The 13,888-nt window shown below is 54.1% G+C and overlaps 1 protein-coding gene across 3 annotated transcripts in view; it reads left to right on the top strand.

Annotated features, from left to right (window-relative positions):
* Positions 1–4,201, top strand: part of LLGL2 (LLGL2, scribble cell polarity complex component) — a 51,824-nt gene extending 47,623 nt beyond the window's left edge. The window contains exons 18-26 of one of the 3 annotated variants that reach the window (XM_025362476.1): positions 338–454; positions 567–733; positions 2,024–2,288; positions 2,491–2,641; positions 2,955–2,983; positions 3,206–3,253; positions 3,448–3,490; positions 3,603–3,661; positions 3,865–4,201. In XM_025362476.1, coding sequence (XP_025218261.1) covers positions 338–454; positions 567–733; positions 2,024–2,288; positions 2,491–2,641; positions 2,955–2,983; positions 3,206–3,253; positions 3,448–3,490; positions 3,603–3,661; positions 3,865–3,872 — 887 coding nt within the window. In that variant the 3' untranslated portion in view covers positions 3,873–4,201. The remainder of the gene's footprint in view (positions 1–337; positions 455–566; positions 734–2,023; positions 2,289–2,490; positions 2,642–2,954; positions 2,984–3,205; positions 3,254–3,447; positions 3,491–3,602; positions 3,662–3,864) is intronic. The other 2 variants (XM_025362477.1, XM_025362478.1) reach the window with 2 other exon arrangements.
* The last annotated feature ends 9,687 nt before the right edge of the window (positions 4,202–13,888 follow it).

Here is a 13,888-nt window from a genome sequence, read left to right on the forward strand (position 1 = left end):
GGCCTCCGACCCGTCACTTGGCCTTTCAGGGCCTCAGCTTGCCCTTCTGTAAAATGAGAGAGTGATAGCTTTCTCCTAGAGCAGCTGTGACAATCGGGGATGGCAGAGCCTACTGGCCTCCAGAGAACGTGTCTCTCCCTGGCTGCTTCTCCCCTGCTGTATTGCAGCAAGGGCTGAGCTGACCTGGGATTGGGGTCTTCTATGTTGCGGCCTGTGTGGTTGTCAGAGAGCCTTCCAGCCTCTCCCAGGAGGGAAAACCTGGGAGTAAGCCCTGGTTGCCCAGCTCCACCTGACTCCCACGACAAGGGTCAGACACCCAAACATGGCTTCTTGGCAGGCTCCCGCCACTGCCCCTCGCTGTGGGCTGGCACCAACGGGGGCACCATCTATGCCTTCTCCTTGCGTGTGCCCCCCGCTGAGCGGAGAATGGATGAGCCTGTGCGGGCAGAGCAGGGTGAGTGCTGGGCAGGGAGAGCAGAGGGTGCTCGGGCTGCCTGGGCTAGGACCAGGGAGTGGCTCCAGCCCCACCACCCCCCACAGTCCCACTACCCACCTCCTCCCCGTAGCCAAGGAGATCCAGCTGATGCACCGGGCGCCGGTGGTGGGCATCCTGGTGCTTGACGGACACAGCGTACCCCTTCCCGAGCCCCTCGAAGTGGCCCATGATCTGTCGAAGAGCCCTGACATGCAGGGAAGCCACCAGCTGCTCGTTGTGTCGGAGGAGCAGTTCAAGGTGCCACACGGGCAGCGGCGGGTCTCCCTGGGACTCCCCGGGACATCCAGGAGGCTCGGACCTTGGGCACAAACGATGGCTGGGACTCACCTTGTTTGCATTGGTATCTGAGGGGCTGCAGAAGCACAGGAAATAAGGGAGGGGGGAGTCTCATGTGAGGACACTGAGGCAGGACCTGTGTCTGTGGAAGGGATAAAATCCAGATGGGGGGCCAGGCTCATGCCTATAATCCCAGCACTTTGGGAGGCCAAGGCACGTTGGGAGGCCAGATCACAAGGTCAGGAGTTCAAGACCAGCCTGACCAACATGGTGAAACCCCAACTCTACTAAAAATACAAAAAAATGTAGCCCGGCGTGGTGGCGGCCGCCTGTAATCCCAGCTCTACTCGGGAGACTGAGGCAGGAGAATTACTTGAGGTGGAGGTTGCAGTAAGCCGAGATCACGCTGCTGTACTTCAGCCTGGGCAACAGAGCAAGACTCTATCTCAGAAAAAAAAAAAAAAAAAGGCTGGGCACGGTGGCTTCCACCTGTAATCCCAGCACTTTGGGAGGCCGAGGTGGGCAGATCACGAGGTCAGGAGATCAAGACCATCCTGGCTAACGCGGTGAAACCCCATCCCTACTAAAAATACAAAAATTTAGCCAGGCGTGGTAGCGGGCGCCTGTAATCCCAGCTACTTGGGAAGCTGAGGCAGGAGAATGATGTGAACCTGGGAGGCGGAGCTTGCAGTGAGCCGAGATCACACCACTGCACTCCAGCCTGGGTGACAGAGCAAGACTCTGTCTCAAAAAAAAAAAAAAATGGCCGGGCGCGGTGGCTCACGCCTGTAATCCCAGCACTTTGGGAGGCCGAGGCGGGCGGATCACGAGGTCAGGAGATCAAGACCATCCTGGCTAACACGGTGAAACCCCGTCTCTACTAAAAATGCAAAAAATTAGCCGGGCGAGGCGGCGGGCGCCTGTAGTCCCAGCTACTCGGGAGGCTGAGGCAGGAGAATGGCGTGAACCCGGGAGGCGGAGCTTGCAGTGAGCCGAGATCGCGCCACTGCACTCCAGCCTGGGTGACAGAGCGAGACTCTGTCTCAAAAAAAAAAAAAAAAAAAAAAAAAAAAATTCCAGACAGGGAAGTCAGTGACCTCGGCATCCCCCCAGGCTGTGTCTGTGCATCTGAGAGCCAAGGGTTTGCCAGGACACCGGGAGGCATGCGGGGAGGGGAGGGCCCAGCACCTACAGCACTGCGCAGGAGAACTGGTTTGGCCATGGGCGTGAACGACCACCCCGCACCCCCAGGTGTTCACGCTGCCCAAGGTGAGTGCCAAGCTGAAGCTGAAGCTGACGGCCCTGGAGGGCTCAAGGGTGAGGCGGGTCAGCGTGGCCCACTTCGGCAGTCGTCGAGCTGAGGACTATGGGGAGCACCACCTGGCAGTCCTCACCAATCTGGGTGACATCCAGGTGGTGTCGCTGCCACTGCTCAAGCCCCAGGTGCGCTACAGCTGCATCCGCCGGGAGGACGTCAGTGGCATCGCCTCCTGCGTCTTCACCAAATATGGCCAAGGTGTTCGAGCTGGGCTGGGCGGGTGTGGGGGCCCCAGGCACTGCAGGGACGGGAAGGGTGGCCAGGGGTGTTGTGGCCATAGCCAGACTGGATGGGCCTTAAGCGGAGAACTGCAAGGGAACGCTAGCCCCTACTCCCCCAGGTTGGGAAGCAGCCTTGGCAGCCACCAGGCCAGGCCACTAGCGTTGCCCCCACTCCCCAGGCTTCTACCTGATCTCACCCTCGGAGTTCGAGCGCTTCTCTCTCTCCACCAAGTGGCTGGTGGAGCCCCGGTGTCTGGTGGATTCAGCAGAAACCAAGAACCACCGCCCTGGTAACGGGGCAGGCCCCAAGAAGGCGCCGAGCCGAGCCAGGTGAGTGAAAGGGCCAGAGGCCTCTCCTGCCCCTCCCTGCCCTCTCTGAGATACCCTGAGGCTCCCACTGCTGCCTGGCCAGAGACACCTCCCACAAGCTCAGCCCACCCTCCCAGGCTCTGGCTCTCTGTACCTCTTCGCGTGCCCCTTGCCCCTGTGCAAGCTGGCAGTCCAGGGCAGGACTCAGTTTACCTCCCAGGCTCTCCTGCTCAGGGCAGGCTGCACCATTGACTTTGTTCTTCATGGGACCAGGGCTCTCAGAGCTGGGCAGGGAGCCCAGAGGCCCTGGTCCTCACTGTCTCTCTCCCCACAGGAACTCAGGGACTCAGAGTGATGGCGAGGGTAAGACAGGCCTCCTGGGCCCATGCACACCTGGGCCACACCCAGCCCAGACCTGGGGCTGGACGGGAGGGACGGGGTCCTGAGTGAGCAGGTAGTGTTTGGGCTGGGAGTAGAGACGGCATTCCTTCCAGCCCTGGGCTTCCACATCCCGACCTCAGTAAGGAGAGAGCCAGGCTGAGGAGGGCCCAGGTGGGGCTCCCTGACCCGGCCTCTACCTTCCAGAGAAACAGCCCGGCTTGGTGATGGAGCGCGCTCTGCTCAGTGATGAGAGTGAGTTGGGTGGGAGAGCGTGGGGCTGGCAGGAGGGGTGGGGAAGGGGAGATCAGGGTCAAGGGAGGCTGGGCAGGCCGTTACCCTGAGGCAGGGGACAGATCCATCCGGCACCCATGGTGAAAGGGGGTGGAAAGGCTGTGGCTGGCCGCCCCAAGGGCCTCAGTGGGTCTCTGTTCCCACCCGGCCTGCAGGAGTCCTGAAGGAAATCCAGAGCACACTGGAGGGAGACCGCAGGTGAGGCACCGCCCAGGCTGGCTGGGGTGGGCCCGAGGCTCTGCCGGGGGCTCGGGAGCGCTGGGAGTGGAGGCCCCCTGAGGTCATGACTCCCCTGTCTTTGCCCATGCAGGAGCCTCAACTGGCATTCACATCGAGCGGCCATGGGGCGCAGCCTCAGCAATGGCGGAGGTGGGGGCTCTGGGCTTGAGTGCAGTTGCCGGATGTGCTGGGAAGGGATGGGAGGAAGAGCCCTGGCCCCACTCCCCTGGATTCCACAGGGCTGTACACGTGCCCTGATGACCTGGAAAGCACCATATCTGGGCTCAGTGTGGGCGGCTGGGGCACCCCGTCCTGCCCAGGGCGATCCTGAGCTGTCCCTGTGTGTCCTTCAGCAGAGTGAGTGGCTGAGCGGCCAGGCTGCACGATGAGCACACACTACTACTGATGGCCTTTTGGAGGTCCCTGCCCCAGCCAGAGAGGCCGGTGCACAGGGCCACACCAGGGGATAGGGGCGCCCCGGCTTCCACAATGCAGCTGCTCCAGGCCTCAGGAGAGGAGAGGCCCCGGCCCCTGGGGCTGCCCTTCCCGGGTCTCGTCTGTCTGGGTCCTTTGGTCAATGTTGCACAGTTTTTATTGCCCCCATCCCTTTTTGTAGTGGGCTGGGGTTTAAGTTATACATGGTAACTGCCTCTGGGTGAAAAAGTTTTTAATAAACACCTATTACCTCTTCACTGGACTGGTCCACCTACTTTAATATTTCAATTGTGTAGAAATTTTCCATGTGAATACAAAGTGGGAGCCGGTACCCTGCCTGTCCCCCGAGGCTCTAGCCCTGGCCTGGGCTGGCGTCAGGAGAATCCACTTTGGAAGTCGTGTGAATCAAATTGCGTAGTTGTGTCTGAGCCCGGCTGTGCCTTCCCTCTCTGGGAACACATAGCAAGCACGAACCATCTTGAGTCTGCCTTACTTGTTTCCCTGGGTCCTGGCCACCCCTGGCTGGCCTTTCCCTACTGTCAGGAGGAGAAGGGCACCCCAGTATCTCAGACCTGTTGGCTTCCTCCAGACACCAGGGAGGACTGTAGGGTGCTGCTGAAGGGGAGGTGGTCCCCAAGGAGAAAGGCCTCCCCCAGGGGAGAGGCTGGGTTATTTAGATTGGACATGGGTTGGATCTTTGTTGACTCGTCTTCGTTGAGCACCTACTGTATGGCCAGTGCGTGGGGTTCGCTGGTGTCTGAGACAACTGTGGTTCCTGCCACAGTTGGGGCTCGTGGTCCTCAGTGGACACTGGTGAGAAATGCACCAGGGGGGTGACCTGAGAGAACCAGGAATTGCCAGAGAGCAGGCAGACTCTTCCAGACAGAGGACAAGAGGGCTCAGCACCACTCCAGGAACTCACTCACCGTGGGAGGCAGTGGAGAGCTGAAGGTGGCTGGCAGGCAGGGCCGAAAGTGAGGCCAGACTAGGGAGGCCCAGTGAGGGCCAGGTGTGACAGGCGCCTGCTCTGCCTGAGTGAGGAAAGGCCTGTCCGGAGGGGTTGGGCACCAGGTGTTCCATCTGGCCATGTCCATCTCGAGATGGCCACTTGACCATCCCTTGTTAGACTTCTGAGATGAGCAACTCGGGAACTATGAGGAATATGGGGGAGCACTTCCCCAAAGGGAGAGGAACACCATGCTGGAAGAAGCAGGGAAGGGACAGTGCCTGGCAGACAGACCAGCCAAAGAGATGGGGGACACCTCATGAGACACCTGTATTAGTCCCTTTCCATGCTATTATAAAGAACGAGAGGTGGCTGGGTACAGTGGCTCACATCTATAATCCCAGCACTTTGGAAGGCTGAGGTGGGCAGATCACTTGAAGTCAGGAGTTCAAGACCAGCCTGGTCAACATGGTTAAACCCTGTCTCTACTAAAAATGCAAAAATTAGCCAGGCATGGTGGCTCACGCCTGTGATCCCAGCACTTTGGGAGGCCAAGGCAGGTGGATCACTGGAGGTCAGGAGTTCAAGACCAGCCTGGCCAACATGGTAAAATCCCGTTTCTTCTAAAAATACAAAAATTAGCTGGGCTTGGTGGCGGGCACCTGTAACCCCAGCTACTCAGGAGGCTGAGGTGGGAGAATCACAAACCTGGGAGGCGGAGGTTGCAGTGAGCCAAGATCACACCACTGCACTCCAGACTGGGTAACAGAACAAGACTCCATCTCAAAAAAAAAAAGATAATGGTGATAATGCAAGTACCAGTGAATCAGAAGAAAACTGCAGAACCTGCACTTCTGTGGCACAGAGGAGCCTGGTGGCCACAGCACAGGTCTTGCTGATGAAATTGAACAAGAAGTGGAAAACACACAGCCCTGAAAATATCAGGAAGACTCTGAACATGGACTTCCTTCCATGCTCACTAGGGCTGAGCTTTGAACTTCGCGGTAAGTACGCTGCGCTTGGAAGTATTCGCTAATGTTGGTTTGCATATTTCAGTTTAAGAAAATATTCTCATTGGAAGTGTGAGATGAACAATTTGTATTGATGGTTGTGCAAGATGGAAGGACGTTGCATCCTCCTCTCTAGAAAGTGAACTGGAGGGGCCGGAGGCGGTGGCTCATGCCTGTAATCCCAGCACTTTGGGAGGCCGAGACAGGTGGATCACGAGGTCAGGAGATCGAGACAAGCCTGGCCAACATGGTGAAACCCCATCTCTACTAAAAACACAAAAATTAGCTAGATGCGGTGGCACGCACCTGTAATTCCAGCCACTTGGGAGGCTGAGGCAGGAAAATCTCTTGAATCCGGGAGGCGGAGGTTGCAGTGAACTGAGATCATGCCACTCCACTCCAGCCTGGGGACAGAACGAGACTCTGTCTCAAAGAAAAAAAAAAAGGTTAACTGGAGGAAGCTGGGCTGGCACAGGGAGAGAAAGAGCTGGGGTCCCCACAGCCATCCAGGGGCAAGGTGACAGTGGTGGTGAAATAGAGGCATTGAGGGGTTGGGTTGACAAGGACAGCTACCAGATGGGAGGAGGTGAGTGAGTGTGAGGGCTACCTTTTGCCTCTAAGGACCAGGGAGGTATACAGCAAGCAACTGGATTCGTGGTCTGGAGATTTATTTATTTTATTTTATTTTTATTTGTTTTTTAGAGACAGGGTGTCACTCTGTCACCTAGGCTGGAGTACAGTGGCATGAGATCATGGCTCACTGCAACCTTGACCTCCAAGGCTCAAGTAATCCTCCTGCCTCAGTCGTCCAAAGGGCTAGGATTACAGTCATAAGCTACTGAGCCTGGCCATGGAGACTGATTTATTTTAGAAACAGAGTCTTGCTCTGTTGCCCAGGCTGGAGTGCAGTGGTGTGATCATAGCTCACTGTAGCCTGGAACTCTTGGGTTGCAGCAAACTTGTAGCTGGGTCCACAAGTGCGCACCACCACGCCCAGCTAATTATTATTATTTTTTTTTTTTCAAGACAGAGCCTCACTCTGTCACCCAGGCCAGAGTGCAGTGGCGCGATCTTGGCACACTGCAATCTCTGCCTCCTAGGTTCAAGTAATTCTCCTGCCTCAGCCTCCCGAGTAGCTGGGATTACAGGCACCCCCTCACCACACCTGGCTTATTTTTGTATTTTTAGTAGAGACAGGATTTCACCGGGTTGGCCAAGCTGGTCTCAAACTCGTGACCTTGTGATCTGCCTGCTTCGGCCTCCCAAAGTGCTGGGATTACAGGCGTGAGCCACCACACCTGTCCTAATTTTTTATTTTTATTTTTATTTTTTATTTATTTTATTTTATTTTATTTTATTTATTTATTTATTTTTTTTTTGAGACGGAGTCTGGCTCTGTCGCCCAGGCTGGAGTGCTGTGGCCGGATCTCAGCTCACTGCAAGCTCCGCCTCCCGGGTTTACGCCATTCTCCTGCCTCAGCCTCCGGAGTAGCTGGGACTACAGGAGCCCGCCACCTCGCCCGGCTATTTTTTTGTATTTTTTAGTAGAGACGGGGTTTCACCGTGTTAGCCAGGATGGTCTCGATCTCCCGACCTCGTGATCCGCCCGTCTCGGCCTCCCAAAGTGCTGGGATTACAAGCTTGAGCCACCGCGCCCGGCCTATTTATTTTATTTTTTTCAGATGGAGTCTCGCTCTGTCACCCAGGCTGGAATGCAGTGGTGCGATCTCGGGTCACTGCAAGCTCCGCCTCCCAGTTCACGCCATTCTCCTGCCTCAGCCTCCTGAGTAGCTGGGACTGCAGGTGCCCGCCACCACGCCCAGCTAATTTTTTGTATTTTTAGTAGAGATGGGATTTCACCATGTTAGCCAGGATCATCTCGATCTCCTGACCTCGTGATCTGCCCGCCTTGGCCTCCCAAAGTGCTGGGATTACAGGCGTGAGCCACCGCACCAGGCCTAATTTTTTATTTTTAAATTTTTTGTAGAGACAAGGACTCCCTACATTGCCCAGGCTGGTCTCAAACCCTGGGTCTCAATGGATACTCCTGCCTCAGCCTCCCAAAGTGCTGGGATCATAGGCATGAGCTGCCACACTGCCAGTCTGCAGATTTAGACGTGAAGGTCTTGGGCATTCAAAGTGGTGGAGATCTGGTGTTCGTTTAGCCTTTGAGGCCGGGCATATCCAGCTCTTTTACACTGGCTTTCACGTGACTGGTTGCGTGACCTTGGGTGCATGACCTCACTCCCGAACCTTAGTTTACTTATCTGTAAAGTGAGGGATAATAATAGGACCTACCTCAGCGGGTTGTAAAGGATTAAATGAGAGCCTGTAAAATCACACAGCATCTGACTCCTAGTAAACACCCAACCCTAGGAGGTGAAAGTTACTGTGGATGGTGGGTGAGGCCAGGAGAGAAGGCGATGGCTCCAGAGGAGTGTGGCAGGAAGTCCAGAGTCGACACACGCCCCAGGGAGGAGCTCACTGTACACTGGTGAGGAAAGCAGGCAACAGAAGTCAATTGGAAAGTGGGAAGCAGAGGGGAGAGTCAGGCTCCGGGGTGCGGCCCATCTCCCCGCATGTCGAGATTAGCCAAGCTGTTCCCTGAAGGTTGTTCAAGGTCAGACACAGGAGGGTGGAGCAGTGCAGCTAGGATGGAGGACCAAGGCTGTCCGGTTCCAAGGCTGATTCCAGCAGAGGCGCTGTGGAGCTCCACAGTGTGGGTTCAGCAGAAAAGTGGGTATTAAAGGCCACAGGGCCTGGGCTTGGTCCTCAAGTCCATATTTACTGGTTATGCGTCCTTAAGCTACTGGGTTTTTTTTTTTTGAGACAGTCTCACTCTGTCGCCCAGGCTGGAGTGTAGTGGCAGTGATCTTGGCTCCCTGCAACCTACGTCTCCCAGGTTCAAGTGATTCTCCTGCCTCAGCCCTCTGAGTAGCTGGGACTACAGGCACCTGCCACCATGCCCAGCTAATTTTTGTATTTTTAGTAGAGATGGGGTTTTACCGTGTTGGCCAGGCTGGTCTCGAACTCCCGACCTCATGATCTGCCTGCCTCAGCCTCCCAAAGTGCTGGGATTACAGGCGTGAGCCACCATGCCTGGCACTTAAACTACTTTTTAATTTTGTTTTTATTTTTATTTTTAGAGACGGGGTCTTGCTCTGTTACCCAGGCTGGAGTACAGTGGCACAATCATGGGTCACTGCAGCCTTAAACTTCTGGCCTCTCACGATCTTCCCGTATTGGCCTCCTAAAGCGCTAGGATTACAGGCACACACCTGGCTCCTTAAACTACTTAACCTCTCCGAGTCATTTTATCATCTGTAAAATGTGATCCTATTTCATTCCTACGGTTAGAGGAGGTTTAAATAAAATGGTACTTGGGAAGGAAACTGAAGCTCAGAGTTACCCTCTGCCACACCCACTGAGCTGAGTGAGATACAAGCACCAGCCTGGGTCAGCAGAAAGAAGAGGCACCCAGGCCAGGCACAGTGGCTCACACCTGTAATCCCAGCACTTTGGGAGGCCCAGGCAGGTGAATCACTTGAGGTCAGGAGTTCAAGACCAGTCTGGCCATCATGGCAAAACTTTGACTCTACAACAAATACAAAAATTAGCTAGGTGTGATGGCACCCACCTATAATCCCAGCTACTTGGGAGGCTGAGGCAGGAGAATTGCTTGACCCGGGAGGGAGAGGTTGCAGTGAGCCGAGATCACGCCACTGCACTCCAGCCTGGGTGACAGAGCAAGACTCCAACTCAAAAACAAAACAAAGCAATAATTAGCCAGGCATGGTGGTGCGCGCCTGAAGTCCCAGCTACTTGGGAGGCTGAGGCAGGAGAATCGCTTGAACCCGGGAGGCAGATGTTGCAGTGAGCCAAGATTGTGCCACTGCACTCCAGCTTGGGCAACAGAGCGAGACTCAAAAAAAAAAAAAAAAATGGCCAGGCGCGGTGGCTCAAGCCTGTAATCCCAGCACTTTGGGAGGCCGAGACGGGCGGATCACGAGGTCAGCAGATCGAGACCATCCTGGCTAACCCGGTGAAACCCCGTCTCTACTAAAAAATACAAAAAACTAGCCGGGTGAGGTGGCGGGCGCCTGTAGTCCCAGCTACTCGGGAGGCTGAGGCAGGAGAATGGCGTAAACCCGGGAGGCGGAGCTTGCAGTGAACTGAGATCCGGCCACTGCACTCCAGCCTGGGCGACAGAGGGAGAACCCGCCCCCAACAAAAAAAAAAAAAAAAAAAAAAAGGAAGAGGAGGGCACCCAAAGGGACAGGAGATTGGACAGGGACACAGAGCTGAAGAGCTGGTCCTGAGAGCTTGCAGAATGCATGATAGTGGGCCACCGAGGAACTCGAGCTCTGTTTGGAGTGATGTTAGCTCCTTTTTTTTTTTTTTTTTTTGAGACAGAGTCTCGCTCTGTCTTCTAGGCTGGAACGCGGTGGCGCAATCTCAGCTCACTGCAACCTCCACCTCCTGGGTTCAAGCAATTCTCCTGCCTCAGCCTCCAGAGTAGCTAGAATTACAGGCACCCACTACCACACGCGGCTAATTTTTGTATTTTTAGTAGAGACGGGGTTTCACCATGTTGGCCAGGATGGTCTTGAACTCATGACTTAAGATGATCTGCCTGCCTCGGCCTCCCTAAGTGCTGGGATTACAGGTGTGAGCCACCGCACCCAGCCCAGCTCCTTTTTTTGTTTGTTTGTTTGTTTGAGACAGAGTCTCACTCTGTCACCCAGGCTGGAGTGCAGTGGCACGATCTCGGCTCACTGCAAGCTCCACCTCCCAGGTTCACACCATTCTCCTGCCTCAGCCTCCTGAGTAGCTGGGACTACAGGCGCCCGCCACCATGCCTGGCTAATTTTTTGTATTTTTTTAGTAGAGATGGGGTTTCACTGTGTTAGCCAGGATGGTCTCAATCTCTTGACCTCGTGATCCTTAGGCCCAGCTCCTTTTAAATAAAACTTTTAGCCATTGGTTTGTACTGAGTTCCTGCGCTAGACCCAGTAAACCAAACCAAAATGGAGTCACTCTTGCTCAAGTTCCACACCACCAAGCTGAAACTAAGTTGTTTATCTGACCTGCCAAGAAATCAAGAGAGAGAGAGATAACGGCCAAATCCCCAAACAGGCCAGTTTTAGCCAGCATGATAAGGAAGTCCCCTCTGTGTTAACCTTACAAGGAAAATCATTTTGAAACCACCCATCTGGGCAGGGCGCAGTGGCTCACACTTGTAATCCCAGCACTTTGGGAGGCCAAGGAGGGCAGATTACGAGGTCAGGAGTTCAAGACCAGCCTGGCCAACATGGTGAAACCCTGTCTCTACTAAAATACAAAAATGAACTGGCTGTGGTGGCGTGTGCCTGTAATCCTAGCTACTCGGGAGGCTGAGGCAAGAGAATGGCTTGAACCTGGGAGGCAGAGATTGCAACAAGCCAAGATCATGCCACTGCACTCCAGCCTGGCGACAGAGCATGACTCCGTCTCAAAAAAAAAAACAAAACAAAAATCACCCATGTGCTTTCTGTTCTCTGTGTCTGTTTCCCTCGCCCCTTTTCTGTCTATAAAACCAGGCTCCTCTGCTCGGCTCATGAGAACATTCATTCTATTTTATATAATTCTATTTTATAGAATGAGATGTTGCCTTATTCTAGAATCACAAGTAAAAGTCAGTGAAGATCTTTTTTTTTTTTTTTTAGACGGAGTCTTGCTGTCTCCCAGGCTGAAGTGCACTGGTGTGATCTTGGCTCACTGCAACCTCCGCCTCCCGGGTTCAAGTGATTCTTCTGCCTCAGCCTCCTGAGTAGCTGGGATTACAGGCGCCCACCACCATACCGGCTCATTTTTTTTTTTTTTTCTGAGACAGAGTCTCAACCTGTCGCCCAGGCTGGAGTGCAGTGGCGCAATCTCGGCTCACTGCAAACTCCGCCTCTCGGGTTCAAGCAATTCTCCTGCCTCAGCCTCCCGAGTAGCTGGGACTACAGGCGCCCGCCACCACGCCTGGCTAATTTTTTGTATTTTTAGTAGAGACGGGGTTTCACCATGTTGGTCAGGCTGGTCTTGAACTCCTGACCTCAGGTGATCTGCCCACCTCAGCCTCCCAAAGTGCTGGGATTACAGGCATGAGCCACCGCACCCGGCCCATTTTTGTATTTTTAGTAGAGACAGGGTTTCACCATGTTGGTCAGGCTGGTCTTGAACTCCTGACCTCAGGTGATCTGCCCACCTCAGCCTCTCAAAGTGCTGGGATTACAGGCATGAGCCACCATGCCCAGCCTGCCAGTGAAGATCTTTTAACTAAATGTGTTACAATTTTTTTGACACTTCTCTCACATCCATTCTCCATCTGGGCCTTTGGAGCCAGACGGCCTGAGCTGGCATCCCAGCTCTGACACTCCCTAACTGTATGCCTCTGTGGTATCATCAGTAGAATGAACATCCTGATGGCACCTTCCTCTTACAGTGCTCTCAGGATTAAATAAACTCACAGAAAAGTGCTTAGATCCTGGCTAACATGGTGAAATGCCGTCTCTACTAAAAATACAAAAAATTAGTCGGGCGTGGTGGCGGGCGCCTGTAGTCCCAGCTACTCGGGAGGCTGAGGCAGGAGAATGGCGTGAACCCAAGAGGCGGAGCTTGCAGTGAGCTGAGATTGTGCCACTGCACTCCAGCCTGGCAACAGAGCGAGACTCTATCTAAAAAAAAAAAGAAAAAAAAGAAAAGTGCTTAGAACATGATGTCTGGAGCATAAGAAGCCCTGAGGTGCTAGCTATCTGCTACTATTATTGTCGTTGTTTGTCCACGGCAAAACGGTGAACTCTCTGGCCAGGTGTAGGGGCTCACACCTGTAATCCCAGCACTTTAGGAGTCTGAGAGGGGCGGATCATGAGGTCAGGAGAACAAGACCATCCTGGCTAACATGGTGAAACCATGTCTCTACTAAAAATACAAACAATTAGCTGGGCATGGTGGCATGTGCTCGTAGTCCCAGCTACTCGGGGGGCTAAGTCAGGAGAATTGCTTGAACCCGGGAGGCAGAGGTTGCAGTGAACCGAGATCACGCCACTGTACTCCAGAATGGGCGACAGAGTGAGACTGTGTCTAAAGAAAAAAAAAAAACAGAAAACAAAACAGTGAGCTCTTTCTGTATGCTATCTTAATTTTTTTGTTTTTTGTGATTTTGGGTTTTGTTTTGTTTTTTTTTGAGACGGAGTCTGGCTCTGTTGCCCTGGCTGGAGTTCAGTGGCACAATCTTGGCTCACTCCTACCTCTGCCTCCTGGGTTCAAGTTATTCTCCTGCCTGAGCCTCCCAAGTAGCTGAGACTACAGGTGAATGCCACCACTCCCAGCTAATTTTTATATTTTCAGTAGAGACAGGGTTTCACCATGTTAATCAGGATGGTCTCAATCTCCTGACCTCATGATCCACCTGCCTCAGACTCCCAAAGTGCTAGGATTACAGGTATGAGCCACCACGCCCGGCCTGGTTTTTGTTTTTGAGATAGGGTCTTGCTCTCTTGCCCAGGCTGGAGTGCCGTAGCACAATCACTGCTCTCTGTGGCCTCCATCTCCCAGACTCAAGTGATACTCCCACCTCAGCCTCCCACCTTGGCCTCCCAAGTAGTTGGGACTACAGGCATGTGCCACCATGCTTAGCTAATATATATATTTTTTTTTGAGATGGAGTCTCACTCTGTCACTCAGGCTGGAGTGCAGTGGCGCAATCTCTGCTCACTGCAACCTCTGCCTCCCGGGTTTAAGCGCTTCTCCTGCCTCAGCCTCCTGAGTAGCTGGGTGTGGGCCGCAAGCCACCCAGATGCCGAGGCAAGAGACCGAGGGCCAAGCTGTTCCAATGTAATAAAATATATAAAATAAGAATAGTAAGCCGGGCACGGTGGCTCAAGCCTGTAATCCCAGCACTTTGGGAGGCTGAGACGGGCGGATCACGAGGTCAGGAGATCGAGACCATCTTGGTTAACA

The sequence above is a fragment of the Theropithecus gelada genome, chromosome 16 (assembly GCF_003255815.1).
Source record: "Theropithecus gelada isolate Dixy chromosome 16, Tgel_1.0, whole genome shotgun sequence".
Lineage (NCBI taxonomy): Eukaryota > Metazoa > Chordata > Mammalia > Primates > Cercopithecidae > Theropithecus > Theropithecus gelada.